This window comes from Sciurus vulgaris, assembly GCF_902686455.1.
Source record: "Sciurus vulgaris genome assembly, chromosome: 3".
Classification (NCBI taxonomy): domain Eukaryota; kingdom Metazoa; phylum Chordata; class Mammalia; order Rodentia; family Sciuridae; genus Sciurus; species Sciurus vulgaris.
The window spans coordinates 60,127,859-60,148,836 of record NC_136463.1 but is presented as its reverse complement, the minus strand read 5'-3'; the positions used below and the strand labels follow the sequence as shown (position 1 = coordinate 60,148,836).

The 20,978-nt window shown below is 50.3% G+C and overlaps 1 protein-coding gene across 1 annotated transcript; it reads right to left on the bottom strand.

Moving 5' to 3' along the window:
- Window positions 1–1,542: 1,542 nt before the first annotated feature.
- On the bottom strand, window positions 1,543–20,771 carry CAMKK1 (calcium/calmodulin dependent protein kinase kinase 1). Its single transcript, XM_079131004.1, is given in 16 exon segments — window positions 1,543–3,464; window positions 3,466–3,517; window positions 5,684–5,732; window positions 5,735–5,786; window positions 6,297–6,350; window positions 6,352–6,426; window positions 6,648–6,735; window positions 8,446–8,519; window positions 9,233–9,286; window positions 11,734–11,933; window positions 15,052–15,212; window positions 18,095–18,203; window positions 18,443–18,494; window positions 18,894–18,947; window positions 19,382–19,429; window positions 20,370–20,771. Coding segments are annotated over 16 exon segments (1,503 nt in total). The 5' UTR covers window positions 20,730–20,771; the 3' UTR covers window positions 1,543–3,443.
- Window positions 20,772–20,978: the final 207 nt, after the last annotated feature.

Sequence of the window (20,978 nt, the reverse complement as noted above, 5' to 3'; positions counted from 1 at the left end):
AATAACCGGGCTAGTTACTGCTCTCTGGGCTTGTTTCCCTACAAGGTGCCTCTTAGAAGGGTTGTACTCAGGGGAAATAACATTAAGCACCTGTGGTGCTTTTTAAAGCTCCTACTATTACTGGGCATGGTGGTGTACACCTGTAATTCGAGCAACTAGGGAAGCTGAGGCAGGAGGATTGCAAGTTTGAGGACAGCCTCAGCACTTAACAAGGCCCTAAGCAACTTAGCAAGATCTTGTCTCAAAATTAAAAATAAAACAGGCTGGGGTTAAATGCCGCAATTGTTAAAAGCAATTTAAAGTTCCCACTACCAAACAGGCCTTAGAGGGTGGGGTCACCTTTGACAAAGGCAGGGATTGGGGAAGGGCAGTGCCCCGAGTGGGTAGGGCAATTGCTCTGGATGGAGCCTGAGTCAGAAGAGCAGACCCAGCAGAAGTCTGACCAATCAGCCTGAAAAATCCCTGAGAGGGGCTGGGGCCTGACCAGATAGGTGCTCAGCAGACTGTGAGGGCCAGGATTAGAAGGCTGATAGCCACAATCAGGAGACCAATGAGGAGGTGAGACATGTGGGGGCTAAAATGGAGAGGCAGCAGGGATGGGAATAAGTGGGAATGAGTCCCACATATTGGTCTGGTGTTTGAGGAATTTGGCTGGCGGCCAACACCCCTTCAGGGGAATCAGTGCAGCCCCTCACAGGATGACCAGAAAGCAGACAGAAGCAGCTTGGTCTTTGTTTTTCAGATGGAAAAACTGAGAGCACGCTGGGCAGCCTCTGGCTCATTCTCCTTCCTGGCATTCAGTGCCAGGCCTCTGGTCTGTCTCCGGCATCACCCAGCTGGAACCCCACAGCTGTGCAAACACCAGTCCTGCACAGCACGCTGAGCCCATGGCCTCCACATTTTCCTTTTAAGGGTCTCATTTGCTGAGAACTCACTTTGCGGTAAGTGCTGTGCCAGGTGTTTAACGCAAGAACTTCATTTACTGTCACAAGACCCATTTTAACAGAAACTGAGGCTCCTTCCATGACTTGTCAAGGTGACACAGTAATTAATAGTAAAGTGTGAGGTCAGGCTCAAGGCCATCTGACCTTAGCAGTGACTCATCATCATTGACGGTAGGACCTTCCAATGGACAGGGCACTGGTACCCAAGGCTAAGGAGCAACTAAGGAGGTACAGGGAGGATGCTGGATCTGTGCCCCATGAGAAATTATGGCAGCTCCCACCTGGACGAGACCTTGGTCTTCTCCGTCCCCGTGAAAACAGGCAGGAAACACTATGAGGAGCTCACTAGCTCCCGAACACCAATTCTTCGCAAGGGGAGGCCACAGCATCTACCACAGGTCCTGAATTGCATCCTAGATGGTCACCCCTCAGCCTTCCTCACAGCTCTTCCTCCCTTTCACTTCCCGCGACTCTTCTGTTTCAAGGATTTAGGATGCCTCAGACCCCTTTTAGAAAAGCAAGCCAAGCCTGCTGGTCCAGCTGGTGAGAAAGAAACATCCAGATACAGAAAATGCATAGTCTCTCTCTCTTTTTTTTTTTTTTTTAACTCAAGAGAGGGCTTTTATTATTTTTAACTTACTTCCTGGGAAGTTACTTTTTAAAATACTCTTACGGAGTTTATTCATCACTTGTGCTACATTCGAAAACGATGTCAACGCAACCCTCAGCAATAGGTGAGTACTCCCTCCAGGTTCTGCTGGGGCACTGAAGGGCCCCCTCTGAGCTTTTTCCCAGGGTGGGTCCAACGGATGAAGCTTCCTGAAGCCCTGGCCCTCCAGGTGACAGTGAAGAGACATAAAAACTTTAAAAAATCTGTTGATCAGTGATTGACTTTCAACTCACCTCCCATTAACTCTATGCAAGTGTTCTTAAAGGTAGTACTGGATTATTCTTTAAGCCCCGGGTCACAGACTGCCTTACTGCAGAGGAGCTGGGGAGAAATGTGGGCCCATTTGCAACAGGCTGCATTCTGCTTCTAGCCTTAAATAGACATAGAAACTATATTACAGATGCATGTATTGGTGCAAGACATTGTGTGTGCTGTGTGCAGCAGATGGACACGCACATGCATGTGTGCGTGGAGACGCGACATATACCACAGGCACAGAGATGCAGCAGGATGCAGGCCCTCCTCCTGCCCAGCCTCCCTCTCCTTCTCCAAATGAGCCCTCTTGCAAGTGGCTGAAACCCCTTATGTGGACCATGTTTTCAGGGGTAGAATCTGAGTCCTACATTATTTCCCTTCAGGAATCCATCTCTCTGGCATTTGGTCAGTAAACATCAAGCTGGCCAGCCAGTCACAGATCCCAAAGAGAAGATGAAGCCTACTCCAGCAGAACATATCCACAGCATGCCCCAGCGACTGTCCTGGGAGTGAGGCAGTTGGCACAGGGGCTGCCTGCCAGGGTGCACACCCTTATAGGATCCCTTACCTAGCAAGGCCTCCAATTTGGGCCATTTATTCTTCATGTAGGAATGTTCCAGGTGAGCCAGTGTAGGATCAGATTGGATTCCAGTTATTCTGCATGTGCAAGTCCATGGCCCTTGGCCAGTGACACCTCTGGTGTCTCTTCTGCAGCCTTGGCTCTGGGGAGCCATAAAGGGAGGAGGCGAGGTGGGCAGACAAGCTGTGCTGCTCCTGGTTCAGGCGTTTGCTCTGAGCTTGACTCAATTCAGTTCCATATTTTCCAGATGTGCCAAGTACAAAACAATCCAGGAAGGTCAGTCCCAGACTGCCTGGCTGCTAAATAATGGTGGGTATGCTGGGAGGTTACCCATAGGTGTGGGAAAGTTCATTAGATGTTCCCCCAGTGACTTCTTCACTCCCTGGCCCCCAGGTTAAAAACAAAATAAAAGAAACAAAAAAGGAATCTTGAATTCTCCAATATTTGCCTCTCCCCATGGGGGTCCAGGCATAAATGAAGAGGTCAGAGCCTCCATACTAGCATTCAGAGTAGACAGAAGCTCTGGCACCACCATACAGGTGGGTTGGGTGCCACCCCTCCACGTGATGTGGCAGCTGAGTCGGGCCTGCAAAGTCCCCAGTGGGAGGTCTCTGAGTTATAGTAAGCCAGGCCTCTGCCTGCCATCTTGGTCTCCTGCCCCATGCCCTGGGCCTTGCCAACCAGCCAGGTAGGGTTTCTGAGGTTCCATTGGCCCCTGGCTTCCTCACAGATGGGTTAGGCCAGGAAGAGCCAGGACCAGAAGCAAGGCGCCTTGGGAGCCCTACTCCCCCAAACCCCAGATGACACACATTCCAATCCTGTCCCTAGATGTGCACGCGTGGAGGTCATGCAGCACGATGGAGGAGGGAGACCGGGAGAGGGGCCACAGTCCCCAGCTCCCTGCCTGCAGGGGCGGCTGTCGCATAAGGGCGGTGGGCCTCTGGAGGCGCGGATATAAGCGTGCTGCCTGGTGGCCCTGGGTGCATGCAGGAACTCAGGATGCAGCCTCATCTTCTTTGAACACCAGGGAGCTCCGGGCTTTTGCCCCCTTCACCATACCCTTCTTTCCTGTTCAGGTGACACCAGGGCCAGAGGAACCTCAGGGGTCAGAACATGTACAAAGGGGAACACTCTCACACACACCAGCATTTGTATCCCACAATCTTTTCAATCTCCCCTCACCTACTTCCCCAAGCTTGGCTTCAGTAGGGACCCCCTTGTCATGGCAGTCACTCTCCTGGTCTCCCTACCTGCAGTCCACAGTCCTTCTGTGGCTCCCATTATCTTGGATACAATCTAAACTTCTCCGTCTGGCCTCTGCAGCCTCTCACATCGGACCTAGTCAGTTTCCCTGCATCCTTGGAATGTCACCCAGGTCGAGGGCCTTCCACATTAACCTTGATCAGACCCCAGGATACCTGCGTAGAAGGGCTTTCATTTTGCATTTTCGTTGCCTTCCTCACAGGGCAGAGTGCTTATCAGTCTTGGGATTCTGTTGCATATTCAATGAATCCCTGTGTCTGAGGTGCCCCCACTCCAGGACCTCTCTTTTCAAAATAACCAGCGAAAAGACCAATCTCATTTAACTCTACTCCAGAGTTTCAACAATTATCCCAAAGTATAAAAAACAGATACTATCAAGAACAAATGTTGGGAATTGATAACATAAAATCCGCTTTTGAAATTAAATTTGGGCCAGGTGTGGTGGTGCACCCCTGTAATCCCCAGTGACTTGGGAGGTTGAAGTAGGAGGATTGCAAGTTGAGGCTAGCCTAAGAATTTACCAAGACCCTGTCTCAAAATAAAAGAGGGTGTGGGTCAGTGGTAGAACATCCTTGGGTTCAATTCTAAGTATCATACATAAAAAATTAAACTGGAATCACATAATTATAGAATTTTATGACTGGAAAGTATTGAGTCCAGTCTTTGCACATTGGTTTGCAGGACACAAATGTGCCCTAGGTGTCAGATGTGCCCTGAACCTGTGGTGGGCTTGTCCCACCACTAGGGGGCACTAGGCCACAAGCACAGAGCTGGAGTGACCAAATGCCAGGTGTGCTGGACGCAGTCCTGATATTATACCTCTTCTCCTTGCACTCTCAGAAGTGGCCCTGTTTGGAATGTCAAATTCCATATGATCCCCCCTACACTAAGCTCAATTCCAGCAATGGGGGCCCTGAGACCTAATGAGCTCAGAAACTCCTCCCATAAACTAACGGCCTCATTGTAGAGATGAGGAAAACCACAGCATGGAGGTCAGACCTCTCTGGCTCCACCCCTCATTATGTGGACATATCTTGGAAGGACACAAGTCAAAGTGCTCCTTCCTGAAAACCAGGGCACCTGGACAACATCCCACACTCACCTCCCTAGGGAGCATGCCTTTACCACAAAGCAAGTCAGATGACACAGCTCCCACCAGCCCTGCAGCTCCTGTCACAGACCAGAGGAAGTGGCCACCACCCAGAACCCTATTCTAGCCCAGGACCCCTCCTGGTGCTCTGCAGGTTTGTGTACAAACTCCAGCAGGCCCTAGTGGCATCCCAAGCTGACTTTGATTACAGTGTGGAAAAACTGAGGACAAGGTCATAGAGGTTTGGGAAACTTTTTCTGGCCTCTCTTAGGAGGTGGTGAATTCACTAGTTTATAATAGGGAGCCCTCAGCAAATGGGGGCTCCTCTCCCCTGGCCCCATCAGCTAGCCTGTCCACACTGACCTGCTAGGTAAGCACTCACAAAGCTCCAGCTGTAGGTGGCACAGGCCACTCAGGAAAGCAGCCAACATCCACCCTGGGCCAGGGAAAGACTGCCCAGCCTCTTTTAGAGATGGACACAAGACTACAAACCTCCTCCAGGCTGCCAAGGGCTGAGGGAGCTGCAGATTTGAAGCCAGTGGGCTGAGGTGCACCCAGTGGCAAAGTGTGATAATGTCAAGCTTCCATGAGAAGGAAGGGCCTTCCTGTCCCTTGAAGGGACCAAGGGAGAAATCATTCCTGGCAGTGTGATTAAGGGTTCTGGGCCCAGACTAGAGCAAGACTGGCCCAGGAAGGTCCCTTCTAGTCCCCAATAGTTTGGAGAGCTGAGGTACAAATGGGGCCCTACTCTGAAACTGGGCTGTGTCCCTAGGTTCTGGGATACCTGCGCAGCACTACTACAGTGCAAGTGGGGAAATGTGCCTCATTCCCCCCATACCACCTCAGGGGACACCCAAGGGCCTCAGCCCACCAGTACTTACATCAGTAAGTTTCCTGGAGCAGACATGGAGCGCTCTTCCCTGCGTGCTTGGGCTCAAAGGGGTTCCCAAAGGAACGTTTCCTCAGCATAGACTTAACCAGAATCTGGGGAGCACAGGTCAGTGTGAGGAACACAGGCTCTGAGTGCCCAGACATGCCGGGTAACTCTGACTCCCTAAGAGGGTAGCTGCTGGGGATCTAACTGACCCACGGAGTTCAGGAGCCAGAGCTCTGATGCTCTAGACATTTCACTGTCACAGCCTTGGCACCTAGTGCAGTGCCTGGGGAACAGAAGTTCGATGAACTTCTATTTGGAAGGAAGGAAAAGCCTCACTGAAAAGTCACCGTGAATGCAGCTACTCAGCAAGACCTGTGTATTTCTTTGTCATTCATTCTCCTCATCAGGCGTCCTTCTTTCCCTGCCTCAATAACAGAACCTCTTTCTGCATGGGCCTCCAGCAAGAGTGACCTCTGTGGCCCTGTACTGTGGCTGGTTGACCAGGCAGCCCTCTGTTCCCCCCCACAGGGTCAAGCATGGAACAAGTCTCAGGCAACAGACACGCCCTCTTCAGGCCCTGACAGGACAAGGGAGCCTTCAGCCCCTCACCCTCTTACCACTGTGGTCCAGCTGGGAATGAGCTTCACTGAGTTCTTCACCTCCTCCTCGGTTCACCTCCACCACACTGCAGTGCTCCTCCTCTGAGGGAAGGGGTTCCTCCCCATTCTTGGTCACCCAGGGGTGCAACTATGGGGGCCAGAGGGAGGGAGGGGTTAGGATCACAGGCAAACGGACACCTGATAAGCAAATGATTCTAGGTATCCCACAGCAATGTGGGTCCAAAGCCCACAAATCCTGAAAGCCAAACCTAAAATACCTACATCCTGGTGTGGATCTCTCCAGAAAGGAAAATCAAGGCCTATTTTCTATAACCCCAGCCCAGCCCCAAAGACCTTTTGTTCTCCCACCTTGATGTCTGGCACCCCAATTCTTGTCTCAGGATTCTTATCTAGCATCTTTAGAATTAGGTCCTTGAGCTCCTCACTGATCTCTGGCCTAAAGAGGGGGAAAGAAGGAGATGAGGGTAAGACTGTTGAGGTGAGGACCACTTCCTACTCACCTCTCCCTCCCTGGGATCAAAATCACACCCAACCCACAGATGGGAAGAGCAAGCAGGCCCCCCAAGGTACCAGACCAGAAGGGAGAGTTTCAGAATAAGTACATGGATCTCTTTTCCTGAGTAGAAAGTGAAGCAGTCTCCCTCTGGGGCAAAGACCACAAATAGAGTTCCAGGGAGACTGAATACACCCTCTGGGAGGCAGAAACAATGAGGACAGTGTGAGAAGAGCTACTTCAGGGGACGCCAGGGTCTTCACATCTGCTTGCCATCTTATTCTTTCCTCCATCTGCTGGGTGGCCAGGAAGATCCTCTCTCATCTGACAGAGGCAGAAACTGAGGCCCAGGGAGGATAGGAGGTGGGTATGTCATCCCTGAGAAGTGTGGGCATGGATGGGAGACTCAGGGAGGGGCACAGCACTCTCAGCTTCAAGGCAGCCTGGACCATCTCTGCCTGAATTCTGGCTTTCTTTGCTAGCAATGTTCTTGGTGCACCCATCCTTCCAGAACTGGGGAGGAAGAAACCACTCTTGGGTCTGTTAGGTTGGGTTCCTTCTGCTATCTTAGATGCTTAATCTCTTTGAAAACTCCTGGACTGGAGAATATTCCTGGCAGGGGATATAGCAGGAAGAGGTGAGGAGACAGGAAATTAAAGAATAAAGAGGAAACAGGCTGAGTCCAGTTGGCTGGTGCTCAGGGGGAAAGAAGTAATATGGCAGCCAAGGAACAGGTAGAACCCAGAGGCTCTTGAATGCCATGGCCAGGGCATGGCCTCTGTCCTACGTGCTTTGGGAAGATTTGGGCAAACTTTAAGCAGGAGATATGGTCAGATCTGTTGTGCTTTTATCAGAGGAGCCCTGGCATGATTGTGTAGGCTGGACTGGAGAAAGGACAGAGAGGGGAAAGCTGGACAAGTCTGGGGAAAGGGACAGAATTAGGTAGGGGGTGCAGGTAGCAATGGGGCCCAAAGATAGGTAAGAGGTAGACACAACAGGGGTTGGGAACCTGCAAGGAAATGGGTACCAGACAGTGGAAGTTATGCATATTTTCTATTTCAGTTTGTGTCCCACCCCAGCCAACTGAGCAGATGGTAGAAGGCCCTGAAAAATGAGACACCAAGAACTCAGGCCACTGCCACAGCAGGTAAGCCTTAATCAGAAGACCCAGGGATGACCAGGGAGGCCTCTAGACAGTCCTCCTGGGCTCAAAGACCTCAGTCACAATGGGAGGAGCAGAGAGGAGTGTCTTCAAACCCCAGCCCCACTGGTAACTCTCCTCAGGAGCCTCTACTTTTCCATCTGGGAACTGGGAAGCATCTTGAACACCCCAGCTGCCAGTCCCATGGGATAACAGTGGAATTTTCCCATGAGTCCAGGGACCCATGCTGTGGGGTTGGTAACACTAACTTATAGTAAAGGAGTGGTGTAAATGTGTGACTGGGAGTCATGCATGCCCAGCTCTGGGCCTGGATGGTCCCTCTATAGAATGCCATCTGACCCTGATGTCTCAGACACTGTCAGCTCCATAGTCCCACCTCTCCATCTGCTCAGGGCCCCTCCCAGGGAACAACACCCCCACCTCCAGAAGCAGATGGGGGGGGCCCTCAAAGGGCTAAAAGCTCTGCTAAAGCCCCTGGGTGGACAACTCACTCCTCGGGAAACACCACGGCCTCATTCTTGATCTTCCTGTGCAGGGCCAGGATGTAATCATCGATGAACGGGCACTGTGTGGGGGAGAGGCAGACACAGGATGCAGGCACAGGGCCTTAAGCCATGCCAGGGACCAACCCCCAGTCCTGCCACATGGGAAGGACACCTTCTAACTTGCTCAGAGCCTGGCACACAGCAGAGGTTCCACAAATGTGACTGAACAACCAAGTCACCAAGGGAGCTACGAGGCTGGGTGTACCTGCTGGGGTCACAACCACCTGCAGCATCGTCTCCACTCCCAGGGCCTGGTGTTTGGAAACATGTTCACTGAGATCCCCTTCTGCCCCTCAGTACTTCTCTTAGTAGAAGCACCTTGGGCAGGGATCTCAGTCATGTCAGTGTTGGACATCCTCAAGGCCAAGTCTGATCCAGAACAGGAGTGAAGGACAATTTGCTAAATGAGGTAAATGACTGAGTGAATGTATGGATGAATGAATGACTGGTGTCAAGGCACAGAGGGACAAGGAGCACTCTGGCTGGAAAGGAGGCAACACTACCATTGACGCCTTCCTCAGATGTCTGCTGTCCAGGATCCTTCACATTGATCCCTCCCCAGGGGAAAAGACGAAAACAGAAAAAAAAAAAACCTCTCTTCTCCTTCAGCCTTCTCTGAGCCAGGTAGGCTCTTTCAAAATCAAAACTTAAGGTCACAAAAGAAGGACAGCATCCATTCCCTAAGCTTAGTTCACTGGGTCCAGCCCACAGTACCAATCTCCCCATCACTCACCTTCCCATACACAAAGCAGTACAGCGTGACCCCAGTGGCCCACACGTCCAAGGCCTAAAAAGAAACATTCTCACATCAGTACCCCAACAGGCACCACTGCCCACCGCACACTAACCCCAGTGGGACCCTCCTCCCCAATCATGTATTCACTGAACAGATACTCCCAGACGCTTGTTCCATGCTGGGCCCTGTGCTGAGCACTGGGACATAGGGGAGACCAGAACAGAGCTGCTGCCACTCAGAGGTTCCAAGTCTCCTTGGGAAAGGACCAAGGCCAGAGGTATTTCCAATTCAACAGGTGCACAGCATACATAAGTTCATATTTGCAGTCTCTATGATATAAATGCATCCCAAAAATGGCAGTCTGTGTTGAATTTATACTCATTAAAGCAGCTCTGACTGCAAGGGGTCATTCCATCTCCTGTTAATCCACTGGAGAAGCCACCATTCCCCTTCTTCCTGACACCTGCCACAGCAAGGCCCTGAGCACCCCCCACGCACTGCTAAGCATTCCTCCCAAGCACTCCCTGGGCTTCCCCTGGCCCCGGGTCCTCCTGTGTGCTCTCTCTTCATTTCCCCTTCCCAGACTCCCACTTCTCCTGGCATCCACCTTCTCTCTTACAGGAGTGGCTCCCGAATTTCTACTTCCATATCCACAGATGCATCACTGGAATCCAGTCAAGGAACAAAAGACAAATGCAAACTGACACATTTTACAATTTTACAAAATAACAGACTCGTTCTCTTATGCCAAAGTCAGAAGGCTGGGGACGTAGCTCAGTGGTAGAGCATTTGCCTCACGTGGGCAAAGCCCTGGGTTCAATCCCTAGCCTCATACACACACGTACAAAAGTTAAGGTCAAGAAGGACAAGAAAAGTCAGGAAGCCAACAAACACTTCCAGATCAGAGGATACCAAAGAGACAAACGAGTGAGGCAAATGACCCTGGACTGTCTGGGACCAGAAAAAGTTACAAGGGACAATATGGAGAAAATTGACAAAATATAAATATAAACTATAATAATGTAAATTTATGTTAAAAATTATGTCTTATCAATGATAAATTTCCTGATTTTGACCATTACATTGAGGATATGTAAGAGAATGTCCTTGTTCTTAGGCAATATTCACTAAAGTATATCATGATAAAGGAACACGATGTCTCCAAATAACACTGAATGGCTTAGAAAAATGTAATATGAATACATATAACTATAGAGAGAGCTAGGCACAGTGGCACATACCTGTAATCCCAGCTACTTGGAGGCTGAGGCAGGAGGATCACAAGCTCCAGGCCAGCCTCAGCAACTTAGGGAGATCCTGTCTCAAATTAAAAAAGGGCTGGGAATGAAACCCTGGGTTCAATTCCAGTACCAAAAATAAATAAATAGACAAAGAAAAAGCAAATTGGATGAGACGTGAATAACCAGTGAATGGGTAAAAAGTTATATGTGAGTTCTTTGTACTATTCTTACAACTTTTCTACAAATTTAGAATTATATCAAAATAAAAGGTTTTGGCATGGCTATTTTTTCTTTTTTTGATTTGGCTTTTGTTTTGCTTTATTTTGTTTTTGTACTGGTGCTCACCACTGAGTCACTTGCCCAGCCCTTTTTTATTTTTTATTTAGAGACAGGGTTTTACTAAGTTACTCAGGCCCTTGCTAAATTGTTGAGGCTGGCTTTGAACTCACCATCCTCCTGCCTCAACCTTCTGAGCTGCTGGGATTACAGGCATACACTACTATGCCCAGCTGTTTTGGTTTCTTTTGATCAGACCTAGGATATCACACATGCTAGGTGAATGCTCTACCACTGAGCTATACCTGTTCCTCCCCTAGTAAAAAGCAAAAGCAAAAACAACAGCAATGACCCTACACCCCTGACCTCTGAAGTCTAAGAGGCCCCACTCATGTCCAAACTTTCTCAGCCCTCCCTTCTTTGACAACTGCAGTGAGGCAGTGCCCAAGGGGACACAATGGCTGCAGCGACTCCTCCAAAAGCTTTGCCTACCACCTCTATCAGGTGGCCCAAATGACAAGATTCTCTAAAACCTGCCCTTATCCCATGCGTCTCAGACCTCTTATACATTTTCTGGGCTCCGCCTCCTGCTCAAATCCCCCTTCATTCTTTGAGGCCCACTGCAGTCCCTGCTATGCCAAGATCTGACATGGCCTCCACCTTCCCCTATCCATGAGCTCTTCTGGCCTTTCCAGCATGCAGAAGTTGGAGCTATTTTGACTATGCCTGTTCCATAGCCTAGCCCAGAACCCAGCACAGAGCAAGTGGCAGTAAATATCTGCAAGGGAGATGTGGAACCATTTTTCTGGAAAACGAGAGGACATCAAGTTTGGGGGACATGTCAGGATCCAAGAAAGAGACAAATATGTCACTCTGTAGATGCAAGAACCCTGGCACCCTCAAGCTTGGAAACTGGTCTCTGCTGCAAGCTGTTCTGCTCCTCTACCTGAATCCCCAACTGGCCCAGACCCTGGGAATCACCTTCCCACTGAAACTCTGGCCAGAATCAGAAATGGCCTCAGGGGCCATGAATGCTGGGGTCCCCGCCGTGCTGGACAGCTGAGCGTCATTCCCCTCAAATTGGTTGCTGACGCCAAAGTCGGCAATCTTGACATGCCCGTCATCTCCCAGGAGCAGGTTGGATGGCTTGATATCCCTGTGGACGATCTTCTGGTAGTGCACTGCAAAGAGAAGCAGCTGGAGCCCTGGTCTGGGGGAATCCCTGCCCAAGAACCCTCACCTGCCCTACCAGGGAAGCCAACTGGCATATCCCAGTGTGGAACCCCACACTCTTGTCTCATGAGGATCATCCACTCTACTATCAGGTGAAGATGCTCAGGCTCAGCCTAGGCTGTTAGCAGCAGAACCAGGACAGGACTCTTAGGAACCTTTGGACTCCAAGTCCATTGCTCTTTCCATGACAAACAAGGCACCTACTGCTGAGGAAGGGAGGTCAGATGAAACTGGGGAAGGGAACTCCTCCATAGGCTGTCTTTACCTCTTCCACTGTGCACCTTCTGCAGACCCAAAGCCTATGCAAATCTTTCTCAGTTCCATCCCCAACCCAGCCCTGTCAAAGATGTTCCTACTCCTAGGACTGAGGGTTGATTTTGGGGAGCATAATACCCTATAGATACTCTGTCTCAGCCCATGGGATCAGGGATGATGAAGTTTCAGAGAGGGAAGGCACTCCAGGTCTTGGGATTATTGGGATGAATATGGCTAAGAGGAGGGTCAGCCATCTCTAGCAGAATGAAGCCAGAATCTGAAATGGTCTAGTAGGCTGGGAGCCTGCCCTGCCTCCCATCCAGTATTTCTAGGAAGGGATGGGTGGCTCAAGTTGAGATGACCAGAGGAAAAGAAGAGGTTCTGACCCCACCCCACCCCCATCAGCTTGTGGCCTCCCTCCTCAGTAAGACCTTCACTTGGACCAAGAGAGCCCAGAATGATGGAGAAGGAGGATCTCATCTCAAGCCCTAGCCTTGCCCTCATCTCCAGGCTCTTAATCTAACAGACATAATGACAGATCATTATGTATATCAATATACTACAACGTCTAATTCAGAACTTGATTTCTCCCTGCAACCCCCCGCCCACCAACAGCAAACAAACATAAAAGACCTGTCCCTCTCCCAGTTGTTTCCCATTCCATTAAAGCCATATTACCAGTTGCCAAAAACCTTGGGACCATCTTTGACTCCCTTCTCTCAGACCTCATATCAGCTAGCCCTGTGAGCTCAAGTTCAAAATGTATTCCCCATCTGATGGCATCTCATTACTGCTGCACTTGCCCCATTTACTGAGGATCAAGCCTGGGCCTCTCTGTCCCCAGAGTGCTCTTAGGGCAGCCTTGACTCTTCTTTCTTTTTCTTTTTTAAATGGTATTAGGGATTAAACCCAGGGCACTGAACCACTGAGCCACATTCCCAGTCCTTTTTTGTATTTTATTTAGAGACAGAAGCTCACTGATTTGCTTAGTGCCTCGCTAAATTGCTGAGGCTGGCTTTGAACTCACAATCCTCCTGCCTCAGCCTTCCAAGCTGCTGGGATTACAGGCATACACCACTGTGCCTGGCACAACTCTTTTCTTGGGGCCAGAATCACACGACAGGTCTTCAGTCACTGCTCTCCCCCCACCCCACCCCCACCCCCATCTACCTGCCAGTCCCAGCACTAACCACCCCACTTCACTGTGATCAGCAGGGTCATGACCAGGCCTTCACCAAGAAACAGATAAGATCAGCTGGCTTTTGGGAGAACAGGGATGGCAGACAACAGGCCCTCACCTGGTAAGAAAGCCTGAGAACAGGAAGTGGGTGGAGCCAAGTCCAGTCAGGGTTGTGTCCCCCACTGACCAGACTAACTGTAAAATGTCCCCTTCCTGTCCTATGCCTCTAGGCCCCTGCTCAGACTATGTGAGAAACCTCCCCTCTGCATGTCTCAGTTTCCCCACAAGTACAAAGACTACTATTCTGAGGGCGATGGAGGAGTTCAAGTAGGATAAAGGCAGCCCTGTTCCTGTCACTGCAGGTCACACCTCAGCTAGTTCTCACTCTGTTCCCCCAGGGAGACTATGCTCCAAACAAACCAAGCTAAGATTCTGAGAGATAAACAGCACCCCTGGACCCTAACTCTGGCCCGAACCCTCCTAGGTCTGGGGGCCCTTCTCTCATAAAACCAATCAGCAACCCCATGCCAGTCATTTCCCCACCTTCTTCACATCCCTCCCTACTGCCACTGCCCTAATCTAAGCCTCACCATCTGTCGCTTGAGCTGTAGAAATAGCTTCCTCCCTGGTCAGCTGGCCATGTCACCCTCAAATTCAGCCACCACACAGCTGCCAGACAGAGCTTTCACAAATCCCATCACACCCCTTCTCTGCTCAGAGCCCTCAGGGCCCCAGCATGCTGACTGAATGAAGTCAGGAAAGTCCTCCTCTTGGCACTCCTAACCCTCTTGGTATGGCCTGGACATTGCTTCCAGAATCACTGTTCACTAACCAACCTCCTCTGCCCACTGGATGCTTCAACCTGATTCAACTTGCCCCATCCTTCAACAGCACAGCCCCACTCCTCCTGCCTCTGCCTGGCACACTCTCTCCCACCCCATCCTCCAAATATTGGCCAGTGAACTCCCACTCATCCTTTAGGACCCTGGTCACAAGTGGCCTCTGGGTCTCCCTGGCATTGCCAAGCACCACACTATATTATCTTCCTGCTTATGTCCCTGACTTTCCTGGACTGTGAGATCCTTGGGGTCAGGTCTGGGTCTTTGTCTTCTCTGTGCCCTCAGCTGACACTTAGTAGGAAGTCATAAATGAATGAAGTGAATAAATGAAATGTATGAGCAAATGAGCAAATGAATTCCAGGCATACAGCCTAAATTAACATCTTCCCTCCTGAGCTCTCAGCACCTTAGGACCCCTCACAAGTTGAATCTACCCTGCCACCACCCACCAGCCCCATGCTAGGACACACTCTTCGTCACGCAGCTGGACATAGATCCCTTCCACCTTATATCTATTGAGGACCTGTGGAAAGGCTAATCAGAGGAAAGATAAGAGACCTAATACCCAAAGTGCACAACGATGTGGTGAAGACCAGGCGCCGCTGAAGGACCTGCGCATGCTCAGTGAAGACAGCCTCGGCCCAGCCCATAGAGCGATACCCCGCCTCCGCTAGAGCTGATTGGCAGATGGGTGCTGATGGACAGGAACAGCTCAGGTCCTGCTTAGCCTACCCTCTGCTCCCTTTGGCATCCCTAGCCCCCAGTTCCAGCGACAGTCAGCCCCTCACTCACAATACTCGAGGCCCAGGATGATGTCCCGCAGGTAGAGGCGAGCTTGCTCCTCGGGAAAGGGTTTGTCGCATGGCACTTCCATGACCGGCCTGTAGGGAAGGAGGAGTGTGCGGCCCTTATCGGGATGAGTAATGACTGCGGCAGGGGAAGGGAAACATGGGCTGGCCATTCAGGCCCCAGGACTTCCAGGGAGCCCGGTGGGTGCACAGGTCCCTAGGAACCAAGATATTACCTTCTCCTCCCATATAATGAAAATGTAAAAACACACACAGACACAAATATCCCTTTTCAGTTGCAATTTCAAATCAGTTTTATCTTAATTTCCATTGGCTTGTATTTCTTCTTCTAAACAATTATCTATCATCAAAGAATTCCAAAGATGCCACTTAGAGCATTGCTTTTCTGGATCCAGATTCAACAAAGAGTGATGAAATCAATTTAGTGGTGACAGTTTTTTCCCCTAATGAAGTAGACTGTATCCCATGTAATGAAGACATTTATTATTCTGTAAAACTTTGGTTTCAGTTACAGATATCTATAACAATATAAACATATATTTCTTGTTTGAATCAAGGTAAAAATGTTTGAAAGCCCCTGAATCTTAAAGGAACACCACTCCACGCCCCCCTCCCCAAATTGGTCTTAAGAAAGGACCCAAGGCAGAGACACAAGCCACAGCTGCATTCAAAGTCTTGGTAGTGAGGGCCCCTGTCTACACAGGCCTGCGCCTGCTACTCCATGTCAGCTACTCTACAAATACCATGAGAAGTCAAACAAGGGCAGACATGTTAGAACCCTGCGCTCCACCAGTGACTTGCTGTGTGACCCTGGTCAAGCCTCTGACCCTCAGCTTTCCCTCTCATAAATGGGAGGGAGAAGTCCCACCCACTCAATTCATAAAGCTTTTTTTTATCTGAATGCAGGTTAGAGTGAGTCGTACCAGCAAACTTTTGCCCTGAAAAACATTCCTTTCTTCTCCCTCTCTCTCATCCACATCTTCTTCCAGTTTTTTCAAAGCCTGGTTCAACCCAAGGACTATTCCAGCCTCAGTGACCCCCACCAGCCTTCCAAGAATGTCGTCTGGTCTCTTATTTACTTCCCTGAACAAAGCTCCTGAAGGACAGGGCCTAGATCTCTGATTTCTCCTACAGTAGCTGACCCTTGGTCTGGGGTACAGAGAGGGAAAGGGAGATCTGGATTAGAATTGACCAGCCTGCTCGGGATGGGGAACTCACCCCTTTCTCAGGAGGTCAAACACTGAAAGAAAAAAAAAAGAAAAAAGAGAAGGTAAGATGTACCACACCAGCAAAGCAGGTGATGCCAAAGTCCCTCCCCTCCCTGTTCAGAGTGTAGGAGGTGTTGCACGCATGCAGGTATACTCAAGGGACCAGGTTCTCAGGATGCCACAGGAAGTAAATGGATGAGAGTAGAGTCTGCTGTGGAACTGCCTTATCTCATCCTCAGATGCTAGGTGAGGACCACAGCATAAACCCATTTTAGAGGGGGAAACTGAGGCTCAGAGATGGGCAGAAAATATTCCTAAAGGTCCTAGCAGACAGGCAGGGTGTGGACTGTAGACTCAGGGCACTGGCCTCTAACTCCTAAACTGGCTCTCCTTCTGCCCCATCTTTTGAGACCGCCCCTAAGCCCAGTCCTAAAGTAGGCATGAGAAACTTAAATAATAACATTAATATTAATACATTAATAATAATATTAATATTAAGAATAACTACTGTGTTTTGCATATAGTAGCTCTTTTTTTTTTTTTTTTTTTGGTACAGGGGATTGAACTCAGGGGTACTTGACTACTAAAACCACATCCCCAGCCCTACTCTGTATTTTATTTAGAGCAGTCTCACTGAGTCACTTAGCACCTCCACTTTTGCTGAGGCTAGCTTTGAACTCACGATCCTCCTGCTTCAGCCTCCTGAACCACTGGAATTATAGGTGGTGTACCACCATGCCCAGTTGCTCATTTCCTTTTGACATCAACTCTATCAAGTAAATGCCACCATCATCTCATCTTTAAAAATCATCATTATTATTTCTTTTAATTTAATCACTAGATGCTTTTTCAAAATTTCCGTGGCTGCCACAATTCTTTATTATTATTATTTTTTGTGTGTATATAGTGCTGGGGATTGAACCCAAGTCTCACACATGCTAGGCAAGTGCTCTACTCTACCACTGAGCAAACACCCAGGCCTATGATCTTATTTTATAGCTGAGGAAACTAAGGCACTGAGCTACTAGACAGGGTCTGGGAACCCACATAGCCAGCTTCCTGCCTCAATCTGAGTACAGAATCCAAATCTGATCAACTGTTGCCAATCAGTTGGGGAGCAGGGAGTAGGGGCTTAGAGGTATCTGTTGAGAACCCAGGGCTTGAGAATGTGAGTTTTTCCCTCTACTTTAGGAGGTCAGTATATTCACATGGGCCACCCTGAAAGTGATGTGCAATCCCCAGGGAGTCCTGGGACTGCCCAAGGTGAACTGTTATGGCAATGAGCTGGGTCACTCACCAAGTAGAGATTCTCTCAGCTGGGTCATCCAGGACCTGGTTAGAGGACAGCAGACATGGGGTAGGGCTTGAGGAGGCATGGATAGAAAACTCAGGCCTCCGTGACTTTGCAGCTTCCAGGACCCCTAGATGCTCTTAAGCTCCTTAGACATAGAGCATGAACTTGTACAGGTATCAGATAAAAGGGGTCTCACCCATCACTGACCACCCCAATCCTGGCCCACCAGAGATGGCATCCAGCCTTCTTCCCTTAGGTGATGAGGGGCTCACTTTTTACCCCTGGGGCTCACTCTCACCCTCAATGAGGAACTATTCCTGACTAGCCAAGAGCTGGGCCCTGTAGCCCCCCACCCCAAGTCTGGCCAACTCTCAGAGACTTCAGTCACACCTGCTCCCTCAGTAGACCTGGGTCTGTGCACAGGCCTCCCCCTACCCCACCAGGAGGTGCTCACATGAGATAGACATGCTGGTTCCCCACCTGTTGGCGACTATCTCCTACCTCAATAAGTTGACCACATTCACATGTCCAGCTTCTTCAGGATGGCAATCTCCTGGTATACTCGCTCCAGAGGCAGCAGCTGCTTGGCCGGCCCTCCCTGGGCAGCCTGGGAACCTCTGGAGGAGGGCTGACCTATGACCAGAAAAGGGAATCAAATCCTAGTTCCAGAAGTGGGGCCTCTCCCTGGCCCTGCAACCAGCCTCAAGCAAGAATTCTGCGGAGACTATGATCCTTGTCCCAACCCACCAAGCATATTCCATCCCAGCTTCCCTCTACTGTCCCTACTCCTAACTGAAACTGGCTGGTACCATGTTCTCCTCCTCTGCCCCCAGGTTAGCAGCTCCCAAGGACCAGACCAGATAGATACATACGTGGAAAGCCATATTGTTTCAGTAACTTCTTTTTAGAAAGAACTTTCATTGCCTAAGGAGAGAGGGACAGAAATGTCACTCAGCAATTAGGAGTTAGAAGAGGCTGGTTACATGTGGACTGAGGTGAAGAAGAGCACACTGGGCATCTGCCACTGACACTGAGCAGGTGGCTCAGGTATATGATAGACTGGGTTAAAAGTGGCCATATCTGAGTTTAGGCCATCCTCCTGCTCCCTCAACAAGCCTTTCTGGAACTCTCACCTCAGAGGAAACCAACCTCTGTTTGCACACCTCAAGGGTCAGGGAGTTAGTTCCAATTGCATACCCTAATGGACAAGGAGTTCACTCCCTTACCAGGTAGTCTAATCCTCTATTTCCCCAGCACTTCTACCTTACCCTCCAGGCTTTTGTGGCCAGCTCACCAACACCTCCCTCCTATCCCCAGACTCACATAGTGTCTGTCTTCGCTTTCGTTGTAGGCCAGCCTCACCACGCCATAGGCACCCTGCAGACAGGAACTAGTCAGCTTTACCTGGACAGGGCAACCTTCCCCAGGACCAGTTCAGGAAATGGCCAGATAACAGCTCTGGTCCCTCCCCTGTATCTCATCTCCACCCCCAGCACCAGCTGGCTTGTGAGCATACATTCCTGAAAGACAGGGAAGATACTTCTGCACTGTGGGAGCTGCTCCTCCTGGCCCAGCACAGTTCCATGCCTCCCTCAATCCCTCCTGGTCATCCATTATGAACCCTGGGGGAGTCAGGAATCAGGAGTCATCTCCCACCTCCCCTTGGTATTTCCTACAGATGACAAAACTTTTTTCACATTCAGGCTAGGGCACTCTGGCTTTGTTTCCCATTCTCACCCACAGAGGAAAAAGAAGAGTGACAAGAGGAGGACCCTGAAGTATCTCCTGCTCTTCTCCTACCCCAGTCCTACCTTGCCAATCTCACTCTGCAGCTTGTACTGGTTCAGCTGCACACAGTCCTGGGGGGAAATATGCAAGCATCAGATACAGCTTGATTCAGACATGACACGACTCCCATTTCAGGAGCTTGTTCAGGACCAACCCTGGCTCCAGGTCCTAATTCCCAGATACCCAGGTCTCACCAACCTTTCAGGTTTCAATGGGGGAAGCTTGGTGGTGCCATAGCCACCCCAAGTGAGAAGCCTCAGATAATGTTTGAAAACATGAATGGTAAAGCCCTGGCTATGCTTTGTTCCCTATAGAGTGAGGGGAAAATGCATCAATTCCTGCTTGACTTTGGGTCTGGGAGATCCCAAGCAGTGGAAAAAAAAACAAAACAAAACCCACGAGCAAGTACTTCCAGAAGCAGCTGATTGAGGTCTAGATTGCAGACACAAGGAAGATGTGGGGTGGGGGTATAGAAATATGGGGGAGGTTTGGGGACAGAAGATAGCCATGGTTCAGGCACAAAAAGCTCAGCCTCTGCCATCTGCAGACTGCTCAGTACCTGAGTTCACTTTCAGATATAAGTGGCAAGGACAGGGCCAACAGAGCCCAGAGGCTGGAAGCATGCTGGCAGCTTCTGAGTCAGAGCAGACTCTGAGAGGCAGGATTAGGGAGGGAGGGACGGAGGAAGGCAATGAGCTGGGGAAGACTTAGCGGGTGGAGGTACACATCATCTATTTTTAAATCTCTAAGAGGACTTCTTAGGGGACAAGGGAGGGACCTATTTTGTAGGCCCAGGCTAGGAGTGGGATGGTAGGATTCATAGGAGGCAGGCTTTAGCTTCGATAGAGCTTTCCTGGGTGAGAAGAGGTCATACTGTTCAGAAATGAGCTCTCCAATTCTAAGGGTATGCCAACTAAGGCCAGTTAACTAGGTGGTACAAGATGGGGCAGAAAGGGGCCTGTGTGGTAGGGGTGGGAGTTCATGAATAACCTCTAGCTCTGCCCCACCAACCTCTGAGTCTGAGATGGCCACATGGTGGGACTCAATGGTGGGCCTCCGCCAGGCTCGAGGAGAGATGTGGCTGGCAGGCCCTGTGGCATAAGGCCCAGCCTGGGCCTCCAGGCTGCTTCCTGCTGGCCGCTCCTGCAGGGAGAACTTCCTAGCTGAGAGGCTGGGCCGCACTTGAGGGGGTCTTGAAGCACTGCCAGGGATCACAGAGGCAGCTCTGGCCCGTAGTGGAGGGTCTACACCATTCCTGGCAGGCTCTGGGCCTCCATCTGTCTCTTCCAAGTGGGCCACATCAATGGCTGCTACTCGTTCTACCAGCTCTGTTCGTGGGTCCTGGCAACAGACGGCTGGGCCACCCTCCATTGCCTCAGTCCAGGGGATCCTCTGCGTAGCCTTGTTGGGAACCTGAGAGAGGATAGAGAAGGCTTCACTTCTGGACATCAGGTTAGCCATGGGCAAGGAGGTCAGACCTAGACCCTTCTACCACTGTAGCCATAGCCCTGCAAGGTCCCACCTCCATTCCTTGCCCTGGCTGCTCCCTTTGCCTGGGTTGCCAGCACCCAATCTCAGGTCTGTTCCTACTAGCTGAGTAAATCCCAGGACTTCATCTGG